This window comes from Giraffa tippelskirchi, chromosome 4 (genome assembly GCF_054371585.1).
Source record: "Giraffa tippelskirchi isolate mGirTip1 chromosome 4, T2T-mGirTip1v1.2.pri, whole genome shotgun sequence".
NCBI classification, from domain to species: Eukaryota; Metazoa; Chordata; class Mammalia; order Artiodactyla; family Giraffidae; genus Giraffa; species Giraffa tippelskirchi.
The window spans coordinates 24,953,540-24,980,089 of NC_137278.1; the positions used below are offsets into that span (position 1 = coordinate 24,953,540).

The window sequence follows — 26,550 nt, forward strand, 5'->3', positions numbered from 1 at the left end:
ATATTGTTTTTCTCTTTTTCTTCTCTGTCTAAAGCCTTTTATATGCTAGGTATATTAACCACTTGTCTGTGATATAAGTGGCAAATTTTTTTTTAACATTGCTTATGGCATGGTTTTCCATACCAAAATTTTACTTTTATATAATCAAAGCTATTTTTTGTATTTTTAGTCAAAATTAAAGAGATTTGTCTCACTTATAGAGGAATTGACCCAAATCTTTATTTAGTACGTGTATAATTCTCTCTCTAAATATGGTTCACACTGTATGTATATTATATACATCTGTTTACATGTACATTTATGTGTAGCTTCATGTATAAAATATATATAAGATAATTATATATAAGATATATACTAAAAGTATATATTAAATATATATATAAATATACCTTTGACACATAGTATTTTCTAAATGGGAATGAATGATGCTGTTAAATGCTGGCCTGAATATAGCAGTCTTGCAAATAACGATGTTCATTATTGCTTTTCTTACTTACTTCTTTGAGTGGGTGAGCCAGCAGACTGCAGAGCAGAGCGGCTGACATAGGGAGCCCTGGCTTGAGTTTTGCTCTAACCCTTAATAGTTGTGTGATGCCCATCTCTTCTAACCCTGCTTCCTCACCTGCAAAATCTCAAGGTAATAGTGAGGAGCAGATGATATAAGGACTGAGTGTAATTGGCCAGGGACTAGCTTCATGTAAGGAAACCTTGCTACAGTCTATAAAGGTGAGGTCTTCTTCTTCCCTGCTCTCCATGGGCTGCTGTGGGCCAGACCCAGCCAAGGAAACCAACAGTGTACTCTGGCAGCCATGATGTGGAGAATCTCATCTTGTCCTCTGAGCTGAAGCATTTGATCTGATATAGAGATGCTTTCTTTTTTCTCTCCTCTAAAAGTCCCATAATGCCAGATCCCTGGTTTTATGATGTGTATTGCTATTGTGATTAGGCTTTGTGGAATGAGGGCTTCCCTGGTGGCTCAGGTGGTAAAGAATCTCCCTGCCAAGCAGGAGACCCAGGTTTGATCCCTGGGTTGGGAAGATTCCCCTGGAGGAGGGAATGGCAACCCACTCCAGTATTCTTGCCTGGAGAATTCCATGGACAGAGGAGCCTGGTGGGCTGTAGTCCATGGGGTTGAAAAGAGCTGGACATGACTGAGCGACTAACACTTTTTGTGGAATGAGTAGACCTCAGAACAGGCTCTTTTTTACTGGCATAGAGTGAATACAAAGCAAGGAGGACAGAACAGGAAGACGGCTATTATGGTTGATAACAACGTTCTTTGGAAAAGTGATTTTGGAACAGTTGGGAAATGGATGGCACACTCTCTGATCATGAGACTCACTTCAGCAGGTTGTATCATGAAGGGAGACAGTGGCTTTCAACTATTGTGGGTTTCCGGGAAAGCTAAGGAGATAAAAAATAATACACCAGAAGAAAATGTCCATGAAAGCCTTAATGCTAGCTTAGCTAAAACTCGTTCCTTGGAACATTTTACTCTTGTACTTGTCATGAACATAAGCCTGCTTTCAGAGATCTGAGGTTCCATAAATATTTGGACCAGGCCATGAGCTCTGATTTAGGCCCTTCAAAGAAGATCTCTAACTAAAAATAGAAAGCTGAGGCAGGAAAAAATCATGTCTTTTATAGAGGTCAGCACATCTGTGAAGTGTTTTGCTATGCCAGGCTGTGGTCTCTGATTTCATGGGAATATTGTCAGTGCTGGTGTGTCTAGAGCAAATGGAGCAAATAGCCTTATATTCTCTCTCACAGTGAGCATCCTCCTAGGGTGGATGGCAGAGGGCTGTGTTTTCAGGCTGTGTTCTCTGGAGTGTCCTTTTCAGAGGTGGAATCTCTTGTCTCGCTGACAGCTTTGTCTTTGTAAACATGTGGACAAGAAATTCCTACCTGACCTTTATGTTTCCTCTAATGATGTTATCCGGTTGTGCAGAGTAGAAAACACATCTTCCTTTTGACTTTCTTCTTCCTTATCTTTTCCTTCCAATCAGTGACCAAGTCCTCTTGATTCTACATTATTTGTTGTTCAGTCACTAAGTCGTGTTCGACTCTTTGCAATCCCATGAACTTCAGCGTGCCAGCCTTCCCTGTCCTTCACTATCTCCCAGAGCTTGCTCAAACTCATATCCATTGAGTCGGTGATGCCATCCAACCATCTCATCCTCTGTCACCCCCTTCTCCTCCTGCCTTCAATCTTTCCCATCATCAAGGTCTTTTCTGATGAGTCAGCCCTTCACATCAGATGGCCAAAGTATTGGAGCTTCAGCATCAGTCCTTCCAATGAATTGATTTCCTTTAGGATTGACTGGTTTGATCTCCTTGCTCTCCAAGGGACTCTCAAATCTTCTCCAGCACCACAATTCAAAAGCATCAATTCTTCGGCGATCAACTTTCTTTATGCTCCAACTCTCACATCCATATATGACTACTGGAAAAACCATAGCTTTGACTATATGGCCCTTTATTGGCAAAGTGATATCTCTGCTTCTTAATACCCTGTCTAGGTTTATCATAGCTTTTCTTGAAAGAAGCAAGTGCCTTTTAATTTTGTGGCTATGGTCACCATCTGCAGTGATTTTGGAGCCCAGGAAGATAAAATCTGTCACTGTTTCCACTTTTTACCCTTCTATTTGCCATGAAGTGATGGGACTGAATGCTATGATCTTAGTTTTTTGAATGTTGAGTTTTAAGCCAGCTTTTTCACTCTCCTCTTTCACCTTCATCAAGAGGCTCTTTAGTTCCTCTTCACTTTCTGCCATTAAAGTGGTATCATCTGCATGTCTGAGGTTATTGATATTTCTCTTGGCAGTCTTGATTCCAGTTTGTGAGTCATCCAGCCTATCATTTCGTATGATGTACTCTGCATATAAGTTAAATAAGCAGAGTGACAATATACAGCATTGATATGCTCCTTTCACAGTTTTGAACTAGTCCATTGTTCCTTGTCCAGTTCTAACTGTTCCTTCTTGTCCTGCATACAGGTTTCGCAGGAGGGCAGGTAAGGTGATCTGGTATTCCCATCTCTTTAAGAATTTTCCACAGTTTGTTGTGATCCACACAGTCAAAGACTTTAGCATAGTAAATGAAGCAGAAGTAGATGTTTTTTGGGATTCCCTTGCTTTTTCTATGATCCAGTGGATGTTGGCAATTTGATCTCTGATTCCTCTTGCCTTTTCTAAATCCAGCTTGAACATCTGGAAGTTCTATGTTCATATGCTACTGAAGCCTAGCTTGGAGAATTTTGAGCATTACCTTGCTAGCATGTGAAGTGAGTGCAGTTTTATGGTAATTTGAACATTCTTTGGCATTGCCTTTCTTAGGGATTGGAATGAAAACTGACCTTTTTCCAGTTCTGTGGCCACTGCTGAGTTTTCCAAATTTGCTGGCATATTGAGTGCAGCACTTTCACAGCTATAAACTTCTTGAATTTGTCACCTCCTCTTTATACATGCCACTGCTGTATGAGTTTGCATCCTCTCACCTGTTCTGTTGTAACCCTATCTCCTTGGCCCCCGTCATTCCTGCCAACAGTCTTCTATCCTGCTGTCAGTAGGTTTTTTCTAAGTTATAGTCACAAATACAGCCACGTCCACTTATTGATTAAGGTGATTTAGCAGTCTTACCTACAGGATCAAGTCCAGACTCTCTATTTTATTTATTTTTTAAAAAAGATATTTTTTTGATGTGGACCATTTAAAAAGTCTTAAGTTTTGTTACAGTATTGCTTCTCTTTTATGTTTTGTTTTTTCTTGTCACAAGGCATGTGGGATCTTAGCTCCTCAACCAGGGATCCAGCCTGCACAACCTGCATCGGAAGGTGAAGTCTTAGCCACTGGACCACCAGGAAAGCCCCATGTCTAGACTCTTTAGATTGATTCACAATTCTCTTTACAGTCTGACTTGTCCCCACCTTTTGATGCCGAGTGTTGGGAATGTCCTTTGCCTTCATTGCTCAGCTCTGCTTAAACCTTTAACATTTACCTAAATAGAACCTCTGCTATGAAGCTTCTCCAGACAGAGGTCATTGGTGGTTCCCCAGTAACCCCAAGGATGCTTGACTCACTTTGGTCATAATACTACTACCTTTATTGGGTTATTGGATTATAATAAGGAAAAAAAACCAGAAAGAGATGGGAGGGATATGTGTGTAGCGGACATAGCATGGGCTTTGGAGTTTATCAACCTGGGTTTAAATCATGGCTTTACCATTTGCTTATCTTGTGATCTTGGACTTAACTTCTCTGAGTGTTTATTTTCCTATACGCCTACTGTATAGTATTGAAAGGATGAGATCACATGATATATGCAAAAATTTATTAGCACTTGGTTGGAACTCAGTATACAACAACCTCCTACCTTTCTTTTATTTGCATCATCAGCTCTGAGGAAGCATCATTATATTGGATGATGCTCAAAACCTATTATTTTCTCTCTGAGAAACAGTTTTGGTACATCTTGGTTAGAGTCAAGACTAAAATAGCCTGTATATGCTGGGCCAGTATAGACTTGAGTATCCAAGATTGGGAGTGTGTAGGAGACTGTTTGTGAAGGGAGGAGGGAGATTGCAGAGGAGTGTAGCTGTATCAGGAAATTGATACTGCAATTAACATAAAAAGGTTTCCCTAAGTCACTTTCTTCCCTTGTGGATGTACCTGAAACCCCATCCCATGAAGTGTAACTGTATCTTTAAGATACTAATGGACAAGGAGGTAATTATATCCTCTTGATTGTCCACATCCAAATATAGGGACTAGAGCTTTCTCTAAAAGGAGTGAAACATGGGAGCATAAGAGGAAACTACATCTTTTGTAAGATCTGATCTGAGCTCCAGTGATGTGTGGCTTGTGTACGAGGTGCAGAGCAGAGAGCTGTTCCTGAGGGTACTTGACCAAGCCCTAGGGACCAGGAGAGATGAGCTACAAGCCAGGCAGCAAATAGCCTGCCACATCTGAACTGAGCATTTCCAAATGAGGAAGCCTTGTGCTTGAGGCTGGTGATGCTTGTATGTGTAAGTGATCTCAAATGCATTGCTTTTGGGGTATGGCATGTTATTATGAATGCTTCAAAAATAGAGAAATAGGAATTGGGAATTCATAAAAATTATATGGTAGTCTTTTCCAAAAAATGGATATATAAACCCATTTTTAAAAAACCAAAAACCTATTTTATGTTGAATTTCTTCTAGTCAAAAGGGGATAGTATATTCTTTTTTATTCTGTTTTCAGTTTTGCCTTCTTTTTTTAATGGTATGTAGTCTTTATAGGATGACTTTTGTTTCATTTATTTATTTTTTCTGGTCCAGTCACATGGCACGTGGGATCTCAGTTCCCCGACCAGGGATTGAATCCGCAGCCCCTGCACTGGAGGTGTGTTGTCCCAACCCCTGGATCGCCAGGAAAGTCCCTCTGTTTTTAGTTTTAATGTAGTCCATCATCCTGGAAAGGGCAGATTAAAAATAAGTTTGGCACGGCTGCTCGGAACAGGGCTCATGCCGTCTTGTGTTCCTTCCAGGGCCAGCGTGAACTCCCTCGTCTCCCTTCCCAGCCAGCTCTCCACCGCTTGGATCCACCATGGTGTTTGGTGAGTTTTTCCATCGCCCTGGACCAGACGAGGAACTTGTCAACTTGAACGTGGGGGGCTTTAAGCAGACGGTCGACCAGAGCACCCTCCTGCGCTTCCCTCACACCAGACTCGGGAAGCTGCTCAGCTGCCACTCGGAAGAGGCCATCCTGGAACTGTGCGATGACTACAGCGTGGCCGATAAAGAGTACTACTTTGATCGCAACCCCTCGCTGTTCAGATACGTCTTGAACTTCTATTACACGGGGAAGCTGCACGTCATGGAGGAGCTGTGTGTGTTCTCGTTCTGCCAGGAGATTGAGTACTGGGGCATCAACGAGCTCTTCCTGGATTCCTGCTGCAGTAACCGCTACCAGGAGCGCAAGGAGGAGAACCATGAGAAGGACTGGGACCAGAAGAGCAACGATGTGAGTACCGACTCCTCCTTTGAAGAGTCGTCTCTGTTCGAGAAGGAGCTGGAGAAGTTTGACAAACTGCGATTCGGCCAGCTCCGAAAGAAGATCTGGATCCGGATGGAGAACCCAGCCTACTGCCTGTCGGCCAAGCTCATCGCCATCTCCTCCCTGAGCGTAGTGCTGGCCTCCATCGTGGCCATGTGTGTCCACAGCATGTCGGAGTTCCAGAACGAGGACGGGGAGGTGGACGACCCCGTGCTGGAAGGCGTGGAGATCGCGTGCATCGCCTGGTTCACGGGCGAGCTGGCCATCCGGCTGGTTACCGCTCCCTGTCAAAAGAAATTCTGGAAGAACCCTCTGAACATAATTGACTTCGTGTCCATAGTTCCCTTTTATGCCACGTTGGCTGTAGACACCAAGGAGGAAGAGAGCGAGGACATCGAGAACATGGGCAAAGTGGTCCAGATCCTCAGACTCATGAGGATTTTCCGAATTCTCAAGCTTGCCCGGCACTCGGTGGGACTTCGGTCTCTTGGTGCCACACTGAGGCATAGCTACCAAGAGGTTGGCCTGTTGCTTCTCTTCCTGTCCGTGGGCATCTCCATCTTTTCTGTGCTTATCTACTCTGTGGAGAAAGACGACCACACCTCCAGCCTCACCAGCATCCCCGTCTGCTGGTGGTGGGCCACCATCAGCATGACGACCGTGGGCTATGGAGACACCCACCCGGTCACCTTGGTGGGAAAGCTGATCGCCAGCACGTGCATCATCTGTGGCATCTTGGTGGTGGCCCTTCCCATCACCATTATCTTTAACAAGTTCTCCAAGTACTACCAGAAGCAAAAGGACATTGATGTGGACCAGTGTAGTGAGGACCCTCCAGAGAAGTGTCAGGAGCTCCCTTACTTTAACATTAGAGACATTTACGCTCAGCGGATGCACGCCTTCATCACCAGTCTCTCTTCGGTGGGAATCGTGGTGAGCGACCCCGACTCCACAGACGCTTCAAGCATTGAAGACAACGAGGATGTTTATAACACAGCATCCTTGGAGAATGGCCACCCAACGTGAGCAGGGACCTTTGTGCCTGGACCTTGTGTCCCTTCCCAATGTTAGGTTAACACAGCTTTATCAACCTCAATGGGTTCGTTAAAATCATTTACTTCTCAGGGTGTACTCTTCAGCCATAGTTGGACATTTCATTGCTCTGAAATGATAGAAACGTCTTTATTTTTCTCAGTGAGGCAAATGAAATGCCTTGCTCTGAAATTTATTTTTTACAAGAGAGTTGTGATATGATTTTGATTTTGCAAAAAAAAATTATGGTATATGGTATTGGGTGGGATTTCTTGCTACGGCTTCTGTATCATTCTTTGTTTATCATTTACTCACATTGAGCTAACTGACAAGTAGAATCAAAGGCCCAGCTGGAGGCTACATGCATGTAAGATCCACAAAATGAGACAGTGCATGTCAATCCGTGTTCACGTTCTAGACATGGACAATAGGAGCCTAATAAATTGCCTAATTCAGTACAGAGAATGTCTTGGTGGTATGTTTTTGTATAAAGTAACTATATTTCAATACGTTCACAATCAACTTGGGAGGGAAAATGCTCTTTTTAGCACATCAAGAGCCCTTTCTGTATGTTTTTGAATTTTGGATATACATCATCAGTGGGCTAGTTCTTCTGTTCCATAGAGCTGGTGGAGGTTGGCACTTGGAAGGGTCATGTTCATGATTAAACCACACTTTCCAGTGTAACCTGATTATGCATGTACACGTTTAGGACATACTCAAATTGGTATATGTGCGTGAAACATGTGCCCCTACAGATATGTTTCTAGTATTTATTTTCTAATTTTTAACTGCTAGAATAAAACCTCATCACCTGAAAATTGTGGAGCAGAGTAAACTTACACACTCACAAACAGAGATAGCATTCAGTGAGTGGAAGGAAAGAGAAATGCTGTACAAACCCACAGATGTGACTCACTGTGGCCAGAGGAGTGAGACTTAAATCACTGAACACGGCTATGCCAGCAGCTGTGAAATGAGCCAACATTTAAAAATAGCCTGAGAGGCAGTCATGTCCACCTCTTATGTTTCTACTCTTCATAATGGGAGAAGACATATTAATACATACTCATTTCCAGAGCGATGACAGCAGTTCTATCCAATGTGGAGAGAATGTAGCTAAAATCTTAATTTTGGAGATGTATAGCTTCCCTGGTGCCTCAGATGGTAAAGATTCTGCCTGCAATGAGGGAGACCTGGGTTTGATCCCTGGGTTGGGAAGATCCCCTGGAGGAGGGCATGGCAACCCACTCCAGTATTCTTGCCTGGAGAATCCCCAGGGACAAAAGGGCCTGGTGGGCTACAGTCCATGCGGTTGCAGAGTTGGACACAACTGAGTAAGCACCACCAATGGCGACTCTAACTCATGCTGTCGGACTGGGTTCTTTCCATGAGATCTTCTAAGTGGAGAAGCTGCATGGATTTATGATCCAACTTTTTAGGTTTGCAGATGCGTTTTGTTGAAAGAAGGTTGTTCTCTCTAGGTTATTTGATGAAGGTAATTTTTTGACTCACCACTCCTGCTGTTTCCTTGACTTTTGAGATGGTTGCAACTAACAGGGTTTATAGTCACTTTTAAATCTGGAGGCTTATTACATGTATGTGTGTCATCTCCTGGGACTTCCCTGGTGGCTTAGTTGGTAAAGAATCCACCTGCAATGCAGAAGACCCAGGTTTGATCCCTGGGTTGGGAAGATCCCTTGGAGAAGGGAAAGGCTACTCACTCCAGTATTCTTGCCTGGAGAAATCCATGGACAGAGGAGCCTGCTGGGTCCATGGGGCCTGCCCATTTGAAGAAATGTTTTTTTTTCCCCAAATGCCTTTGATGTTGGCATAATTATGTTGACTTTGAGGCATGACAATAGGATTTGGAACCCAGTTTTATTTAAGACTTCCCAAATAGTAATGAAGTAATTGAAGACTGCTTAAATAGTAATAGTAATAGCAGTGAAAGTGAAGTTGCTCAGTCGTGTCCAACTCTTTGCAACCCCATGGATTGCAGCCTAAGAGGCTCCTCTGTCCGTGGGATTTTCCAGGCAAGAATACTGGAGTGGGTTGCCATTTCCTTCTCTAAGTAATAGCAGTAGTCATAGCAATAGCAATAGTAGTGGTAATAAACAGCAATGGCAATAATAATAATAAGCTACTATGTAAAGGCTTTACCTATATAATCTCATTTATTCCTTACAACATCCCTAGCAGCAAGGTTTGATTAATGTCGGGTCTGGGGTATGGGGGAGAGCAGGGAGGGGGTAGGGAGTGAGTGTTTTAATAGGGACAGAATTTCAGTGTAGGAAAAGTTCAGGAGATGAGTGATGGTGAGAATTACACAATCATGTGAATGTGTTTAGTGCTACTGTACAGTTAAATGTGGTTAAAATAGCATATTTTCTGTTATGTGACTTTTACCACAATTAAAAAATGAGGACACAGGTCATAGGAAAATGGCTCGAGTTCTCATGGCAAGTAACAGGCTTGGGCTCAGAATCCTGGGAGCCATATTCTGGAGCCTGTCCCTTGAACCCTGCACTGCACTGCCTCCTGCTGCGCTGGGTTCAGGAGTGGATTTAAGGATGCGTCAGGGCCATGTGCATCTGAAGAGGCAAAAAGCAACAAACTCTGTCAGATGTTGATTTTTCCAGTACGTGAGTAGAAAGGGAAAATACTGGCATATGTACCTTCCTCCTCCCGACTCACAAAGCTGACACAGTTGTTGACAGAGCAGGGTTTTCTAGAAGCTGGAGCATCCTCTGAGGGTCTTTCCCTGATCCTGAGTTGTGGACTCAGTGGGAAACTTATGGTTCTATAAGAATCCAGAGCATCTCCCAATTAGTGGGTCCTTAAGAAGAGCTTTCTGGATCCTTTTACTCTTGAGTTCTTACAAGCTGTAAAAGACTCGTGTTTCTGCCTGTTGTTGTTCAGTTGCTTGGTCATGTCTGACTCTGCGACCCCATGGACTGCGGCTTGCCAGGCCTCCCTGTCCCCTACCATCTCCCAGAGTTCGCCCAAGTTCATGTCCATTGAATCGGTGACACTATCCAGCCATCTCCACCGGTATCGTGTGTTAATTCCTAGGGGTGGCTGGCCAGAGCACGTGATGGCGTGTGGAGTGAGTAGTGGGCTTTGCCAGCTGGAACTCTCTCTCCCAGAGCCTCACCTCAGTCCCTGACATTCTCTTCAGTTGAAATTTGTGCCGCATCATTAAGGCTCTAGCGACAGAGCTGCAGACCTTCTTGTGTTTATGCCTCTCTCAGCTTTCATGTGATGCACTGGGTCACTGTTGGTCATCCTCACGTGGTGCAATGGGGGTTCCTTCTTGAGGGAGGAGCTGAGTCAGTGGCTGAATGCCCACTGCATAGGGATTCTGGAGGTGGAGTGGGTGCTGAGGGCAGAGGAGGAAGCCAGGCAACCTGCCCTAACCAGCATGGCTTCTCATGGAATTGATCAGTCCCAACCACTGGGGTTCATTCGTTCCAGTGGGACCAGACAACCTCGCAGAATTTTGTCTTCTAGTTCTTTCAGACTGCCTGTCCCTGAGTTGATCAATCCCAGCCACTGGGGTTCATTCGTTCCAGTGGGATCAGATCACCTCGCAGAATTTTGTCTTCTCATTCTTTCAAACTTCTGTCCCTACGCTGTAGCCACTTCCTCCATTTCCGTGGATTTGTTGTATCATTCTCAACAGCAGTTCCTATGTTGCTTTGGAATGTCCTTGGAGCACCCAAGGACCTATCCCACCAGCCATGGTTTCCTCCCTGCCAGTCCTTCCCCTTTGGAAGTAGTCTTAGTTTCTTGTGTCTCCACTCAGCATGGCCTGAGTGCTTACTGGGGTGTGTGCTCAGGGCAGGCACTGAGAATATAAGAATGAGACACAGTCATTGACCTCAAGGAGTCTTTAAAAGGCTGAAGAGAGATGGATAAATCCATTGACTTGCATGTGTGTGTGTGTGTATGTGTGTGTGAGAGAGAGAAGGAAGGCTTCCTGGAGGAGGTGACATCCTCTGTTGGGGATCATTGGTCTCAAATTGTGGTGAGTTCAGTTCAGTCTTAGGGATAAAAACTTAACTGATTGAGGACAGGTCCCAGTCACAGACATAGCTAATCTCTGCCTTCAGGGCTTCTTTCCCCACCCCTGCTGACCACCCCTCTTTAGTTAAAGGCTCTTCTGCCTTTAGTTGTAATGATCCTCCTTTTTTTTACTGTGGAGGTTTAGCGATGCCCATATAGGTAGACTTTGTGTCTCTGCTTGCTTGTCCTCTTTTTGGTTTGTTTGTTGTTGCCAGCAATATTTGGTCACAGTTGCTTTTGTATGTGCCTGAGCTCATCCTCCTGTGTTGATCTGATATTTAACTTAGAGTTTTGGGGGCACTTGGTATTGTCCCCATCTAGAGGATCAAGATGGGCCATTGCCTTGGGACTTCCATGCTCTGAGACCCCTGTTCTATTTTATAGAGATTGATTGATGTTGTTGAAGAAGTTTTCCTAACGTCCAGAAAGGGATGGTTCATGCTATTATTTTGACCTAGAATAATAGCAGTTTCAATATGGTTCAATTTAAGGTTAAAGGTTTGCCTCATGTTAGCAAAAAGGAATTTCTCAAGTTCTTAGGCAAACCCTGTGGCTGGTCCCATCTCTATGTCTAGTTTCAGGAAGAAGTGGGCATCAGGAGGGGCTTCCCAGGCAGTGTTAGTGGTAAAGAACCTGCCTGCCAATGCAGGAGACAGGCGTTCGGTCCCTGGGTCAGGAAGATCCCCTGGAGGAGGGCATGAATACTCCAGTATTCTTGTCTGGAGAATCCCATGGACAGAGAAGCCTGGTGGGCTACAGTCCATGGGGTTGCAAAGAGTCGGACACGACTGAGTGCATGCCCGGGTCACCTGGGAAGCCCATCATGTAGCTATACTAGTAGTAGTTTAGTCACTAAGTTATGTCCGACACTTGGGACCCCATGGACTGTAGCCTGCCAGGCTCCTCTGTCCATGGGATTCTCCAGGCAAGAATGCTGGAGTGGGTTGCCATTTCCTTCTCCAGGGGATCTTCCTGACCTGGGAATCGAACCCGGGTCTCCTGCATTATGAGCCTGCTATTCAGCTTCTGCTATTATTGAAACATTTTCTCTTCCTCAACTCACTTCCTCTCCTCCCCAGGTTATTTTGAAGCAACTGTCAGTCATATCATTGAATCCATAAGTATTTCAGTATATTTAAAAGAATAAATTTTTTCTAAACACAATTGCCGTGCCATTAGAAAACTTAAAAATAATTTCTCAGTACTCTGAATGATACAGTCTTAGAAGATATTGCAGAGCCATTACTTTCCAGTTACCTGGCATCTTTGAACACCTAGTTCAGGTAAGAATTTCGACAAATCATGGCTAAAAGAGTCACAGGAAAGCAAGGAGCCTCAAGAAGTAATTGAAGTGATTTCTGCTTAGACCTGCAAATTATCCGAGACACACAACTATTTCCTCCATATTTAAAAATCTCCAGAGGCTCAGCGAACACACCTTACAGCTTACATTTAATGTTACATTGTGCTGCAATTCATGGGGTCGCAAAGAGTCGGACACGACTGAGCGACTGAACTGAACTGATAGCTAAATGTTGCCAACATGATGGTAAAGAATCTGCCTGTAATGGAGGAGACCTGAAGTTGATCCCTGGGTTAGGAAAATCCCCTAGAGAGGGGCATGGCTACCCACTCTAGTATTGTTGCCTGGGAAATCCCATGGACAGAGGAGCCTGGCAGACTACAGTCCATGGGGTCGCGAAAGAGTGAGCAACTAACACTTTCAACACTTGCCAACAGCAGTTTCAAGTTCTTTCATCCTTGTTTCACTCTCCCTAAAGGTGGAACCAACTACAGCTGCTCCTGAATAAGGAATGTCTGTGTCTGAGCTATTCAGTTTCCATCCTGAGTTCTCTTCTTAAAAATATCTAAACTCATCCTGAGTTCTCTAAAGAATCCCAGTTTTGAAAACTTAACTCAGTTTTTTCGCAGGAAGATAAGAAGATAAAATATTTATTAGGTGTTATTCAATTTGAACAACAGTCAAATGAAGGAAGGTATTTTAGTAGAGAGCTTAAATGACTTTCTCAAGAGTGATAGTTTCCTGAGGCTGCTGTGACAAATCATCACCAACTGGGTGACTTAAAACAATAGAAATTGATTCTGTCCCAGTTCTGGAGGCCAGAAATTTGAACTGAGTCTAAAAGAGGCTAAAATTGAGGTGCTGGCAGAGCTGCTTCCTTCTGGAGGCCCTGGGCTTGGGGAAGTGGGGATCAATTCTGGGCATCTTCCAGCCTCTGATGGCCGCCTACATCCCTCAGCTTGTGGGTGCACCACGCCAGTCTCTGCCAGTGTGAGGCATTGCCTCCTCTTCTGGGTCACACTTCTCTCTGCCTCCCTTTTATAAGGACGCTTGTGATTACAGAGCTTCCCTTGTGGCTCAGCTGGTAAAGAATCTGCCTGCAATGCGGGAGACCTAGGTTCAGTCCCTGGTTTGGGAAGATCTCCTGGAGAAGGGAAAGGCTACCCACTCTGGTATTCTGGCCTGGAGAATTCCATATAGTCCATGGGGTCACAGATAGTTGGACACAGATGAGCAGTTTTCACTTTGTGATTGCAGTTAGAATCCACTCAGATAATTCAGGGTAATCTCCCCATGTCAAGATCTCCAGTTTAACCAAAGCTGTAAGTACCTTTCCCTGTAATTTAGCAGATCCAGCTGCCAGGAATGAGGCCCTGGATATCTTCCAGGGCCCATTTCAGCCTACTATACCAAAGTTACACTGTTACTAAGAAGCTTTCATTTAATTTATATATTTATGGCTGCTCTAGGTCTTTGTTTCTTTGCTCACTTTCTCAAGTTGTGGTCAGTGGAGGCTACTCTTCCTTGTGGTGCATGGGCTTCTCATTGTGGTGGCTTTTCTTGTTGTGGAGCACAGACTTGAGGCACAAGGACTTCAGCAGTTGCAGCTGGTGGGCTCTAGAGCACGGACTCAGTTATTATGGTACAGAGGCTTATTTGCTCCACAGCATTTGTAATCTTCCCGGACCAGGGATTGAACCTACATCCCCTGCATTGGCAGGTGGACTTTGTTATCCACTGCGCCACCAGAGAAGTCCAAGAAGCCTTCATTTCAATTGTATGCTAATATAAATAATCTTATTGGTTGGGAGAAAGGAACATTGGGTAAGAACGTGGGTTTTGGCATCTGATAAACTTGAGCTCTAATCCTAGCCTGGTCTGTAACCATAGATAAGCTCTTTAACCTCTCTTGAGTCTCATCTTTTCATCTATGCATGGGGTTGATACTGATCTTCTCAGAGAGATAGTATAAGGATTAAATTGGCTAATCAATATAAACTTTCTGGTGCAGTGCCTGGCATATAGGATACATTCTGTAAATGGTCTTCCATGTTATTTTAGTGCAAGACATCTTTTGATTTATCTCTAGTGGTACCCAGGCAGGACCTGGTGTTTTCTGTCTGATGTAGTACATTAATGAAATCAAACACAATTTCTACTGACACGGTAGTAAAATTATTTATGAAGTAGTATTGTATGAAAAGACACTGAAGCTAATACAAAATCAAGAAATATAAATCTAAAACAGAAGAATCACATTTAATGTTAGGTCAACTTTTAAGTGGATAGTAAGGGCTTTTGTAAAACAGAAAATGTCACTGAGATGTAATGAATTTGAAGATGGAAAAGAGCACTGGACCTGGAGTCAGAATACCCTTTGTTCACATCCAGATCTGCTGATTACTTTCTGAATGGACTTGGGAAGGCACTTCATCTGTCTAAGCCTCAGTGTCTTAACGTATGAAAAGGGATCAAGATCATGGTTGTGAGGATGTAAAATGCTTCACGCATGTTCCACAAACACTGCATAGTAAGAAGCCATCATTAGGCCTTTTTATAAGCAAGGCAGAGAAGCAACTACATGTGGTGTCTATCTATGACAGACTTTACTGCCTCATTAAAAAAATCAATGAATATGGCTCCTGAAGCTTTGCGCAGCTTTATTTGAACACAGCTTTCTTTTCAAATGAATCCTGCAAGCTACCAATGTGAGTATACATTTTATTGTGAAGTTCCATGGTGCTGTAAGGCCAGATGTATGAAGCACGCAGAGAGCTCTTTTTCCAGTAGCAATTAGCTGATGAAATCGCGCCTTGTCTGCAGCAGGCAAACCGGATATATTCCCATTGGAGTAGGGAGCACGTGCTGTGGTATTTATAAACTGTAAAAGATGTTTGTCAGCATGCACAGCACATATTTTCATCCCTGAGTACTGGCAAGAAACAGCCTCATTGTTTCTGAAGAGCTAATGATGGATTCATAAATTCTGTCAGCAGAGTTATTGCTGCATGGGATTCTCTCCATGGATGGTAATGATTCTAGGACATGCAGTTCTGATTGTGGACTGAATTAAGTGCAAGGACCCATATCAGACTCTTGGCCCATTCTTCCCTGGATCAATCCCAGCAGATTCCAGAAGCCAGGGAAGAGTCATAGTGTAGAGTCCTTGGTGACACAGAGAAGATGGATCATGGAAGGACAGCTCAGTTAGAGTCTTCGTCTTCATACCTGCCATTGCCCAGCAAGAGAAAGCTTTCAGAACCAACTTAGATATATTTCACTGCCATGCTGGGGGGGGGTGGGATCTGCAAAGACCAGGACATTTGAATGCTTTTCAGGTTCTCAAGGGGGTTGGCTCTGTTAGGATAGGGGCAAGAGTGGTTCACAGTTTCTATACCTTTTGTCTCCTGGCCAACCCAGCTGCCTAGCTCATGAAAGTGAGCTACAAATTCACAGCCATCAACCCAGACCCTCTTGTTCACAGCAATAGACTCAAGCCCTCTTCACCAGTCCCTTCCAGCTTCCTATGATCTGGGTGTGATCTGACTCCTGACTCTCAGGTTTGGCTTTTGTTTATCATCTTCCTATTAGTTCAGTTCAGTTCAGTCGCTCAGTCATGTCTGACTCTTTACAACCCCATGGACTGCAGCACGCCAGGCCTCCCTGTCCATCACCAACTCCCAGTTTACTCAAACTCATGTCCACTGGGTGGACATGATGTCGGTGATGCCATCCAACCGTCTCATCCTCTGTCGTCCCCTTCTCTTCTCGCCTTCAATCTTTCCCAACATCAAGGTCTTTTTCAATGAGTCAGCTCTTCACATCAGGGGGCCTAAGGATTGGAGTTTCAGCTTCAACATCAGTCCTTACAATGAACATTCAGGACTGATTTCCTTTAGGATGGACTGGTTGGATCTCCTTGCAGTCCAAAGGACTCTCAAGAGTCTTGTCTAACACCACAGTTCAAAAGCAGCAATTCTTTGGTGCTCAGCTTTCTTTATTGTCCAACTCTCACATCCATACATGAATGCTGGAAAAACCATAGCCTTGACTAGACGGATCTTTGTTGGCAAAGTAATATGGATCTCGGCAAATGATTTCTCTGTTCCTCACATAATTTGCCCTCATACCCTCTGTATATTTGTCTTTTCATTTCAAACCATTTTCAATGTGAATCTACCCCCAGCTGGCCTCTCAAGAAAATCTCAAACCCCAAACAGCCAGGGATCAGCCCAACACCCTGAAAGTTCTGCAGGGAGAAATGACATTTCAGGCTGTTAGAATCCATGAGCTCAGCTGATTGATGTAGGACCAATTAGACATCACTCCAGGCTTCATAGCAAGAGTTATCAGCTAACGGTGGGAGCCCAGAGTCAAACCTAAGAAGATGCATGATGGGTAGTAGGGTTTTGAATGGACCACCCTTCCCCTTGCATATTCTTGGGACCTCCAGTATAACTAGCAGTTATAACCAGCAGTCCCAGCTACTCTTGGTGGTTAAGGGACTTTGTGGGGTTGGGTAGTTACTTGTGGTAGCTTCTCAGGTTGTTGTAAGAGAACCCTAGAGCTGTTAGGGCTTTTCAGGTAGCTCAGCGGTAAAGAATCCACCTGCCAGTGCAGGAGATGCAGAGACACAGTTTCGATCCCTGGGTTGGGAAGTTCCCTGGAGAAGGGAATGACAACTCACTCCAGTATTCTTGTCTGGAAAATTCCATGGACAGAGGAGCCTGGTGGGCTACAGTCCATAGGGTCACAAAAGAGATGGATGTGACTGAGTACTCACTCACTCACTAGAGTGCTTATTCTGTGTGATTGCTTTCAAGGATCCAGATTACTTATTATGATTTTGCCTGATTTACAATTTCATTTGTTCAATGTAAGTTTATTAAGAGCTCTATGTTAATATATATTTATTTAATACATATGTCTATATATTCTGATATACATGTGAAAAGGACACAGATCCTGCTTCCAGGAAGCTCATGGTATAATGGAATGGGCAACTGAGCTGAGGGGCCTGAGGGAGAGCAGGAACAGAGTACAAGCCTTGGAGGAACTTCCCTGGTGGTCCTGTGGTTAAGCCTCTGAGCTTCCACTGCTGGGAGCACAAGTTGGGTCCCTGGTTGGGGAACTAAGATCCCACATGCTGTGTGACACAGCCAAAAAAAAAAAAAAATTAAGAGAGCACATGCCTTGGAGTATGGACCTTATTGAGGGTCTAGCTTCATCACTTAGTTCTCTGATCATGGTCAGGTTATTGAACCTCTCTGAAGACCTCTGTTTTCTCAACTAGTCAAAAGGGGCTAATCCAGCCCATTTCACAAGGTTCAGATAATGCACATTAAAGATGCATGAAAAGAAAGTGAAAGTCACTCAATCGTGTCCGACTCTTTGCAACCCCAAGGACTATACAGTCCATGGAATTCTCCAGGCAAGAATACTAGAGTGGGTAGCCTTTCCCTTCTCCAGGGGATCTTCCCAATGCAGGGATCAAACCCAGGTCTTCCCCTTTGCAGGCGGATTCTTTACCAGCTGAGCCACAAAGGAAGACCAATGATGCCTAGTGGGGGCTCAATAAACATTATTTTCCTCTTCTTTCCATTAACCAATATGCACTCTTGGCTAAGCTTTCTAGATAAGAAGAACTGAAGCCATGACATGTATTTAGTGAATCTGAATAATGTGGACAGTAAGCCAGATGATTCAGACTTACCATCTTCTTGCTCTTCACCTCATCCTTTGCCTGATAAATTTGTGTTGGCTCCTCAGAATGATATTAAATTCCCTTAGTGCTCTGAGGTGAAGAGCAACCTCTTCCACCCCTGACTGATTGCTGATACTGACCTTTTTATCTTCCGCTGATGATCATATGCATTCTGAATCAGGAGATCCCTGAACCACAGGAACCTCTTTGAGCAGCTATGGACTTGCTGAGGTTTGTGAGTTCAGTGTTGCCTTGTCAAACAATGAGGGATTCTAAAAACAACATGGGCCCAAAATAACTGCCTCATGAACAGTATTTGAGTGATGACAGTCATCACCATGGCCCATAAAAATTTTGGCAAAGGTTTCCATTCTTCACTGAGTACCAGACTTTTACAATGGAGCCACACAGCTTTGTCCTGGGACAAGCCTCCTTCATTTATGATGGTTAAATGCTTCAGTCCATCTCAGGAAATCATCTGCAATCAGCAGATCTAATAAAGCTGGAGTTTTTAAAGTAATTTTGGTGCCTTTGGGATGTGCAGTTGCATTTGAAGTGGCAGCTGTACAGTAATAATATTACATGTGTCCTTGGCATTGGTTTGAGTGCTTTATATAAATACACTCATTTAATCCTTACAACAACCCCATGAAGTAAGTTACTGCCTTTACCCTCATTTTACCATTAAGAAAACTAAAGAACAGAGGGGTTATGAAACATGCCTCAAGTCACCCAGCTGCTAATATGGAAGCTAGAATTTGAACCAAGGCAATTGGTTTGACCTCAGAATTCATGTTCTCAACCATTACAATATATTGAAAAGAAAGTGTTAGTCGCTCAGTCATGTTTGCTTCTTTCGCAACCCCATGCCCCCAGGTTATTCTTTTCTTGGGATTCTCTAGGCAAGAATACTGAAGTGAGTAACCGTTCCCTTTTCCAGGGAATCTTCCCCACCCAGGGATCAAAGCTGAGTCTCTTGCACTGTAGGCAGATTCTCTACCATCTGAGTCACCAGGGAAGCCCCACAATACTAATTTAAGTCACACAGTTAATGGTTATTCAGAAATTTGATCGATGAGATTTTGACTATCTCAAAAGGCTGAGTTTTTAACCTTTAGTGAAAGTGTGACTTCCAAATCTGAATGTTGAAAACCGGTTGATCCTTTTCTTGTCATGGCTATTTTTATGGAGACCCTGCTCTGTGATGAGGATTTTCTTAATTTGAGGGGGAGAAGACTGGAGGATCATTAGATATAGTCCTGTAGAGGACTGTGTAGAATCTGAAATTTTACCCTGCTTGCATGGTCATGAGTCTGCCTGCCATAGATTCACAGATGCTGGAGGAGAACACAGGATTCTGGGCTCAGAGACAATGGGCAGTTCATTAATCACAGCAATAGCAGTCACCAGTGTGTCAGCATTGACACCTGTTTCCAAGCTCGTTTCCTTAGAGTGATGCAAAGTGGGCCTGAAGAAGACACTAGAGCTGAGGGATCTCAGATGTCTTATATTGGGAAGTAAGCATGTCCACCCTTTGCCCCAGAGGGTGGCATTAACTTTATTATACTGCACAGTTAGCAAACTTACCTTTTATTTCCAGGCACCACCTGGAGACACTCCTTCTATTATCTGAGGCTGTTTGTTCTACAAACATCCTTGAAAAAGTAGTTTAGAATGAAGGCAATTCATGGGTCTCTTGTGTTTCTTCTCATCTTGTGAGCATGAATTGTCTCCTAACAGGTCCCTAGACTCCTAAGAAGACTCTAGAATTTCATTGTGTGAGTGTGAACAACAGACATGAAACATCTGAGTAATATAGAGGGATTGTATAATTTGACCACAAATATAAAGGGCCTCTTGGAGGGGAAAGTCATTGTGAGCTGCGAGGAGTATAGAAGTATGAAAGAGGAGAGATTACACTAAGCAGAAGAAATTGGAGAGTGAAAAAAGGGTGAATATTTGATGTAGCATCACAGCTGAGGCTAGGTGTTCAATCATACAGGGCTTTGCACTTGGGGTCAGACCTGAGCTCCAATCATGGCTCATTTGTTTGTTTGTTATGTGCCCTATGCAACCTCTACGAACCTTCTGGCTGTTGCTTATTGACTTTTTCTTTGCTTTTCTAAAGGGTATGAGTACTTATTACCTGCAGATGTAGAGGTCAGAATTTTGATCAATATCACGGTGAAAAATGACAAGACCTTTGCTTGTCTACACCCGCAATGCAGAGTTAAGAAAAAAGTTTCTTTGTATTGAGGAAACTGGTGATGTGGCCGCAGTTACTCAGGTTGTTTGATTAATTGCTGATCCTTCCTCTCTTAACCAGTGAGACACAGGCAAGCGATCTCCCTTCTCCAGTTGAGTTTTCTTTGACTACCCCAACTCAACCTAGCTTTCTCTTTCTGATCATGTCACTGTTGTTCCCAGTCCCTCCGTTGTGCTCACTGTCTAAGGGTGAAGTTCTAACTCCACAGTTCAGCTCACGTGACCTCTGTGAACTGGCCCAGCTCTGGCACTTCTGCTCCATCTCCTCTTCTCTGCCCCTTAGACTTCACTGACCATCTAGACTGAAAGTGGTATTGTTCGTACTCACACATACACACACATAACTGATTTTTCAGCTTTTCGTGTTTTTGCTTACACTGCTCTGTCTCTCTGGAAAGCTTTCTTTCCTATTCATCCTTCATGAATCAGCTCAAGAATTCCTTCTCCTCTTCCCTTAAAAATAAAACAGCTAAACTTAATGTTCCTGGTTAATTTCTCACCTTTTCCCTCTGATCTCTCCATCCATCCATCCATCCATTCATCCATCCATCATCTATCTATATCTTGCTATAGTTACTCCCACAGTAATATAAAATGTGTATATAAGTGTCTGTCCATTAGACTGGGTTTTTAAAGACAGATAATAGGCCTTCAGTGGATATTTGTCTAATGAGTGAATGAAAACATTTAAATGATTCTGTGAATGAATGACTGCTTTGGGGCCAACAAGCATACATCTGAGTCAAGACCCTCATGGCAAATGTACAGTGTATCACAGATTCATAGCCTCTCTCTCCTGCACATGTTGATGCAAAGGAGGGTGGGGGGTAGGGCTGGGTCTGGGCACAGCCTGTCTTTTTCTCCAACTCTTTCTTACCTTCTCACCCCTTACACTGCCCATCCTTGTCACTTATCCCTTTCTCATAGCAGATTAGTCAAAGCTAGAAGCTAGGATTAGAAGCTTGGGGAGGGGGATAAATTTCCATGTACTCTCATCTCCCTTCCTTCTAAGAGCACTTTGGTTTTTAGAGAGGCCTCATGAAGATGCAGGGCTTCCCAGGTGGCATTAGTGGTAAAGAATCCACCTGCCAATGCAGGAGACACAAGAGACAGGGGTTCCATCTCTGGGTCAGGAAGATTCCCCGGAGAAGGGAATGGCAACCCACTCTAGTATTCTTGCCTGGAGAATCCCATGGACAGAGAAGCCTGGTGGGCTACAGGCCATGGTGTTGCAAAGAGTTGGACACGACTGAGCACGTGCACACATGATCCAAGAGCCTTGAGCCCTCCTACCCTGGGAGAATCCTGAGCAGTGAATTCTAGGTCAGAAGAGAGCACAGGCTCTACAGAGCTCCACTCCAGACCCTTTTGTTCTGTCCACAGGAATGAAAGTGGACTCTGCTCTCTGTTATGCTCATCCAAGCTTTCAGGGTCACAGTGAGGTCATAGTCCATCTCTGTAAGCCTGTAGACAACTTTGAGAAAACAAGCATTATCAGGGAAGGTGGTAGACAAGTTCATTTTCCCAGTGCATCCCAGTGGAAACCTGGCACCTAACTTCCATGAAGCTGAAGCCAGAGAAGTTCTGGGATATGACCACCACCTTTTTCTGAGGCATGAAGTGTGTGTGAGGGCTCTACAGATGTACATCGCTTGTGCCTTTGAATTCTCAAAGAGAGACGCAATTCAGTAAATTGGTGGATCTGAGTTGGAGATGACCTTGAGATGGACCACAAAGCCCTGGAAAGCCGTTTCTGCTACGCTTGAGTGCTGGGAGGGAGACTTTGACCTTGGGGACATTGCTGGAGAAATCAGGATGATAGGCTGAATTCAGTGGCACATTCTAGCCCTTCCCACTTATTTCTGTGGGGTGTTTGTGTACACCCGTTCACACATTTTTATTTATGTGTGCATTTTAGAGGAAAAAGCCAGGATTCAGGTGTCTCGTACGCTTGGATTCAGATCTCTAACTAGCTGAGTGAGCTGAATAGCTTCTTCCATCTTCAGTTTCCCCATCAGTAAAGTGGAGAAACTACCCAATTTAGCTATCATGAGGGTTACATGAGATAAAATGTGAAGAGTCCTTGGGCACAGTCCTCAGTGGCTATCAGGTGCTCAGTAAATGGTACCTATTGTTACTCTAGAAACAGGCTGCATTTATTTGTTTGGTTACTAATACTCTACCTTACTCCAGAAAAAACCTGGGGTCACTTACAGAGAGTTAAAAGAGATTAGTTCCCCAAACATGTTCTAACCCCAGCTACCACTTCAGTCAGGACTCTGGAATAGAAATGAGAGAAACAAGAAGATAAGGATAAATTACTTGAGGAAGAGGTGGCCACGTAAACTACATTGGTAAGTATGCAGAGCTATACACTTCAAAAGTAAATATTTTAAAATTATTTGTACCTTGACTCTTTTTACGAGGGTTTTTTTTATATGGACCATTTTAAAAGTCTTTGTTGAATTTGTTACCCTATTGTTTCTGTTTTATGTTTTGGTTTTTTGTCCTCAAGGCTCGTGGGATCTTAGCTTTCCAACCAAGGATCTAACCCTCACCCTCTGCACTAAGAGAATGAAGTCTTAACCACTGGACCACTAGGGAAGTCCCTATTAGAAAGTTTTAATGTAGTTTACAAAGATATATTCATCTAACATGACAGAGTTAAAAGACCTGCAATATACCCGTTCATGCCCTGACTGCTGCCCCAAATGACTTTAACTTGTACATTGAGAACAAATGCCAGAAAATTAATATTAATTAAAAAAGAACAAAAGTGAATTAGCAGAAGAAAAGTTGAATTGAGCTGAGACGCAAAGTGTGCGGTTTCTATGAGCTGTAAGTGGCCTCTGGTATCCATCCAGACCCTTTATGATAGTGCATAAACACTAACCAGGGCAAACTTGAGACCCTGAGAGATCATGTTTCCTGCAATCATCTGGCTTCCCCTGCTTTGCTTCCAATCATCTCTTCTGCCTCTACCCCGACTCCTGACTTTGATTCCTTTGTTTTGCTCCTGCTCTCCGGTTTATACACCAAACCCTGTCCTCATTTGACTTCAGCAAATCCCTTAGGACTTTGGTTCAGGCCCCCTCTAGCACTCTGTTCCTTGCTGCCCCATCTTGGAGTCATAGGGTCCGAATCCCCATATGGACGGAGTTGTCTGGAAGGATGGGATGCGCTGCTGAGTTAGCAGCCCCACATTCACTCTGATTGACCACCTTCTCTGGTTGTTTCATTTGCCTGATGGTCTGTTTCACCAACTTGTCTGCCTTTGCTGTGAAGCCTGGATTTGGGACCCTTCAGTTCTCTTGACTGTGTATCAGGCATTGGACTACTTTGTGCACTGTTGGTGGTTTCTGTAAGTCACTGGCTGGCTTGTCAATTTGCTGATGGGACACTCTGCAAGCGTAATCAAGACAGCCACTTATAAAGGGTTTCAGGTTTCTGCTAAATAAAATATTTAGACACAGGAGGGCTTGCTTCTTGGCTGCAAAACAACACCATCAATGCAAACAACAACAGCATCCTCTTCAATTTTTGAGTGCTTCTGTGGCAGGTGCAGTGCTAGACACATTATACTTGTTCTCACAAAATCCCATGACTGAAGGATAATGTTTAGCACTGTTCTACAAGTAACAAACTCAGGTACAGAGAGGTTAGATTTTCCCAAGTTCAAATGTGCAAAAGTTTTAAACAGGATTATAAACTGTGTCTTCACGACTCTATCGCCAGCTTTCCCCATGTCATAGCATCTTCTGGGTTGTTTGGCCTCATCCATGGCAGCCAAAGGACCTGCCTGGAAAAATTCAGGGAGGAGGGTCCTCACCTGGGGTCCCTGTGTGACGAGTGCCTCGACCTCTCAACACACCCTCTCTCCAAATAGCCTCTGAGGTAAATGTTCATTCAAAGTGAAATCTTTTACTTATGATTGCTGGGGAGAAGGGTGGGAAAAATAGATAAGTTAGGGAATTTGGGATGGACATTTACAGATGCTATGTTTAAAATGGGTTACCAACAAGGACCTACTGTATCCCACAGGGAACTCTGCTCAATGTTATGTGACATTGAGATGAACGTGTATACACTGCTATGTTTAAAGTGGATAACGAACAAGGTCCTACTGTATAGCACAGGGAACTCTGCTTAATGTTATGTGGCAGCTTGGATAGGAGGAGAGTTGGGGGAGAATGGATTTATGTATATGTATGGCTCAGTACCTTCACTGTTCACCTGAAACTATCACAACATAGTTAGCTAATTGGTTATACCCCAGTACAAAATAAAAAGTTTTTTAAAAAGTGAAATATTTTGCTGCAATGCTAGTTAAAATCCATAGCAATTTATTTATATCTGCACCCGTTCTGCCTTCTTTCCAGTCCATGAAAGTCTTTCTCAAAACCATTCTCTTCACCTCTGTCTGTCCATTTGTTTACTTGTTCATCATTCATTCATTCAGTACTTATCAGTTACCTGCTGGGTGCCTGACACTGTGCCCAGCAGTGGGAATAACACTTGCTCATCCGTCAGTGCCAGCCTTTCAGGGCTTTCACCCATCTGTCACCCCCTTTCTGTCACTCTGTCTTTCTGGTTTGTTCCAACTCAGCTTATAAAAATGCTCCAGTCTTTTCCATCTTCTCCCTTCTTTTGTCATCTTACTTTTCCTCTTCTCCACCAAGCTTCTAAAGAATTGCCTGCAGTTCCGGAAATCCCTTCCTTTTTGCAAAATCCTCACAGTCTGGGTCCTACTGTTCTGGCACTGGCCTTGCCAAAATCACTTCACTGCACACTCTGAGTCCACACCATGCTGGGTCTCTCAGCTGCACTGGACAGCTTGGTCCCTCCTGCCTCCTGGAAACCATCCTTGTGTTTTTGACCCTACTCTCTAGGTTTTGTAGACTCCTGAATGTTCTTCCTCTGTCTTCTCTAGGGCTCGCTCGTGCTCCGCCTAGCACTTCAGGATGGATCTGTGCGAGCTTTCTCTTGCCCAGTGCTCTCCTTTCCACGTGTGTTCTTCCTCTTGTGGCCCCATCCACTCACAAGGCAAAGGCTGTACATGAGAACTGGCTTAAGGGCTTAATCAGAGCAGTGACATGATCATTTTTATTTTGTCTCACAGTGTGGAGAATGGAGAAGAGAGGAGAGGGCGCAAGAGGGGAGAGGATGGTTAAGAGGCATGAGATGATGGTGGCTTGTCAGTATCACCCCCCCCACCCCCGCTGCCCCCAAACAGAGCTGTAGGTCACTTTACACCAAGTCTGTCAATTTGGTTTGAAAGAACTCAGTTGTCTCTTTGGAGAGAGTAACCCTGATCGCTCAATTTCATGAGCCCTGTGTCTTCCTCAGATCAAGGGCTTTATGGGATGATTTAACTCGAATCCTCCTGAGGAAGCTGATTTGCTGCCCATGAGGCTGTTTTCCAATGATTCCTTCACAGCTGCCAAGCCCTCCTCCCACCCCTTACCCCCCCATCAGTCAGACACAAGCCAGGCTGAGGTCACCCTAACAGTAGTGTCCTTAGCTCTGTGTCCAGAAGGGATCAGTAGCACCCATGCCCTGGTGGCCACGGAAGGCACCCCAGACAGTCCAGCGCTTCAGGGAGTGGGGGCAGCCTCCCCCCTCCCTGGCCTCGGTGGACCTCTGTGTGAGGCAGCTGCCCTCTTGAGCCAAAGCCTGGATGCCAGCCGCCCAGCTGGGGTCATGTGCAGCCTGGGTCACATGAGGCCACTTTTAACTGCAAACTGGACTAAGGTTTTAAAATGAATTAATTGTTTTTCATCATTAAACTTTAGAGCTGGATGTATGGGCTGGAGCCGGAATCTGAATGTGAAATGCACCTTGAATATTCTCTGGGGGACCCTTCCTCCCAGTTATATGGATATTTATTGAATGAAGGTGCAATCCTTCTGCCAAAATTTTAGGAAGCTTCATCTTGCAAGAACATCAGAGCAACAAGTCAGGATTTGGAGGGGGCCCTGGAACGGGTGGATGATGGAGGCCATTACACAGAAGGGAAGAGACTGGGGGCACTTGGTAGTGAAGATGCTGTGTGGGCAGGAAGAGGAGCAGCAGTCATGCTGTGCTATCACATTTGGGGAAAGAGGAATATGTTCAAAAAAGATTTTTAAAGAAATCATGCTGTG

At 44.1% G+C, this 26,550-nt stretch overlaps 1 protein-coding gene across 4 annotated transcripts in view; it reads left to right on the plus strand.

The window, feature by feature from the left end:
- The window catches only part of KCNS3 (potassium voltage-gated channel modifier subfamily S member 3), an 84,835-nt gene that overhangs the window by 39,318 nt on the left and 18,967 nt on the right, over nt 1–26,550 (plus strand). For 2 of the 4 annotated variants that reach the window (XM_081591217.1, XM_081591216.1), the window contains one exon: nt 5,527–7,527. The exons of 1 other annotated variant lie outside the window; for it this stretch is intronic. In XM_081591217.1, the coding sequence (XP_081447343.1) occupies nt 5,586–7,061 (1,476 nt within the window). In that variant the 5' untranslated portion in view covers nt 5,527–5,585 and the 3' untranslated portion in view covers nt 7,062–7,527. Of the gene's footprint in view, nt 1–982; nt 1,351–3,774; nt 3,833–4,762; nt 5,024–5,526; nt 7,528–26,550 lie in introns of those variants that run through there. One more of the 4 variants, XM_081591218.1, reaches the window with a different exon arrangement.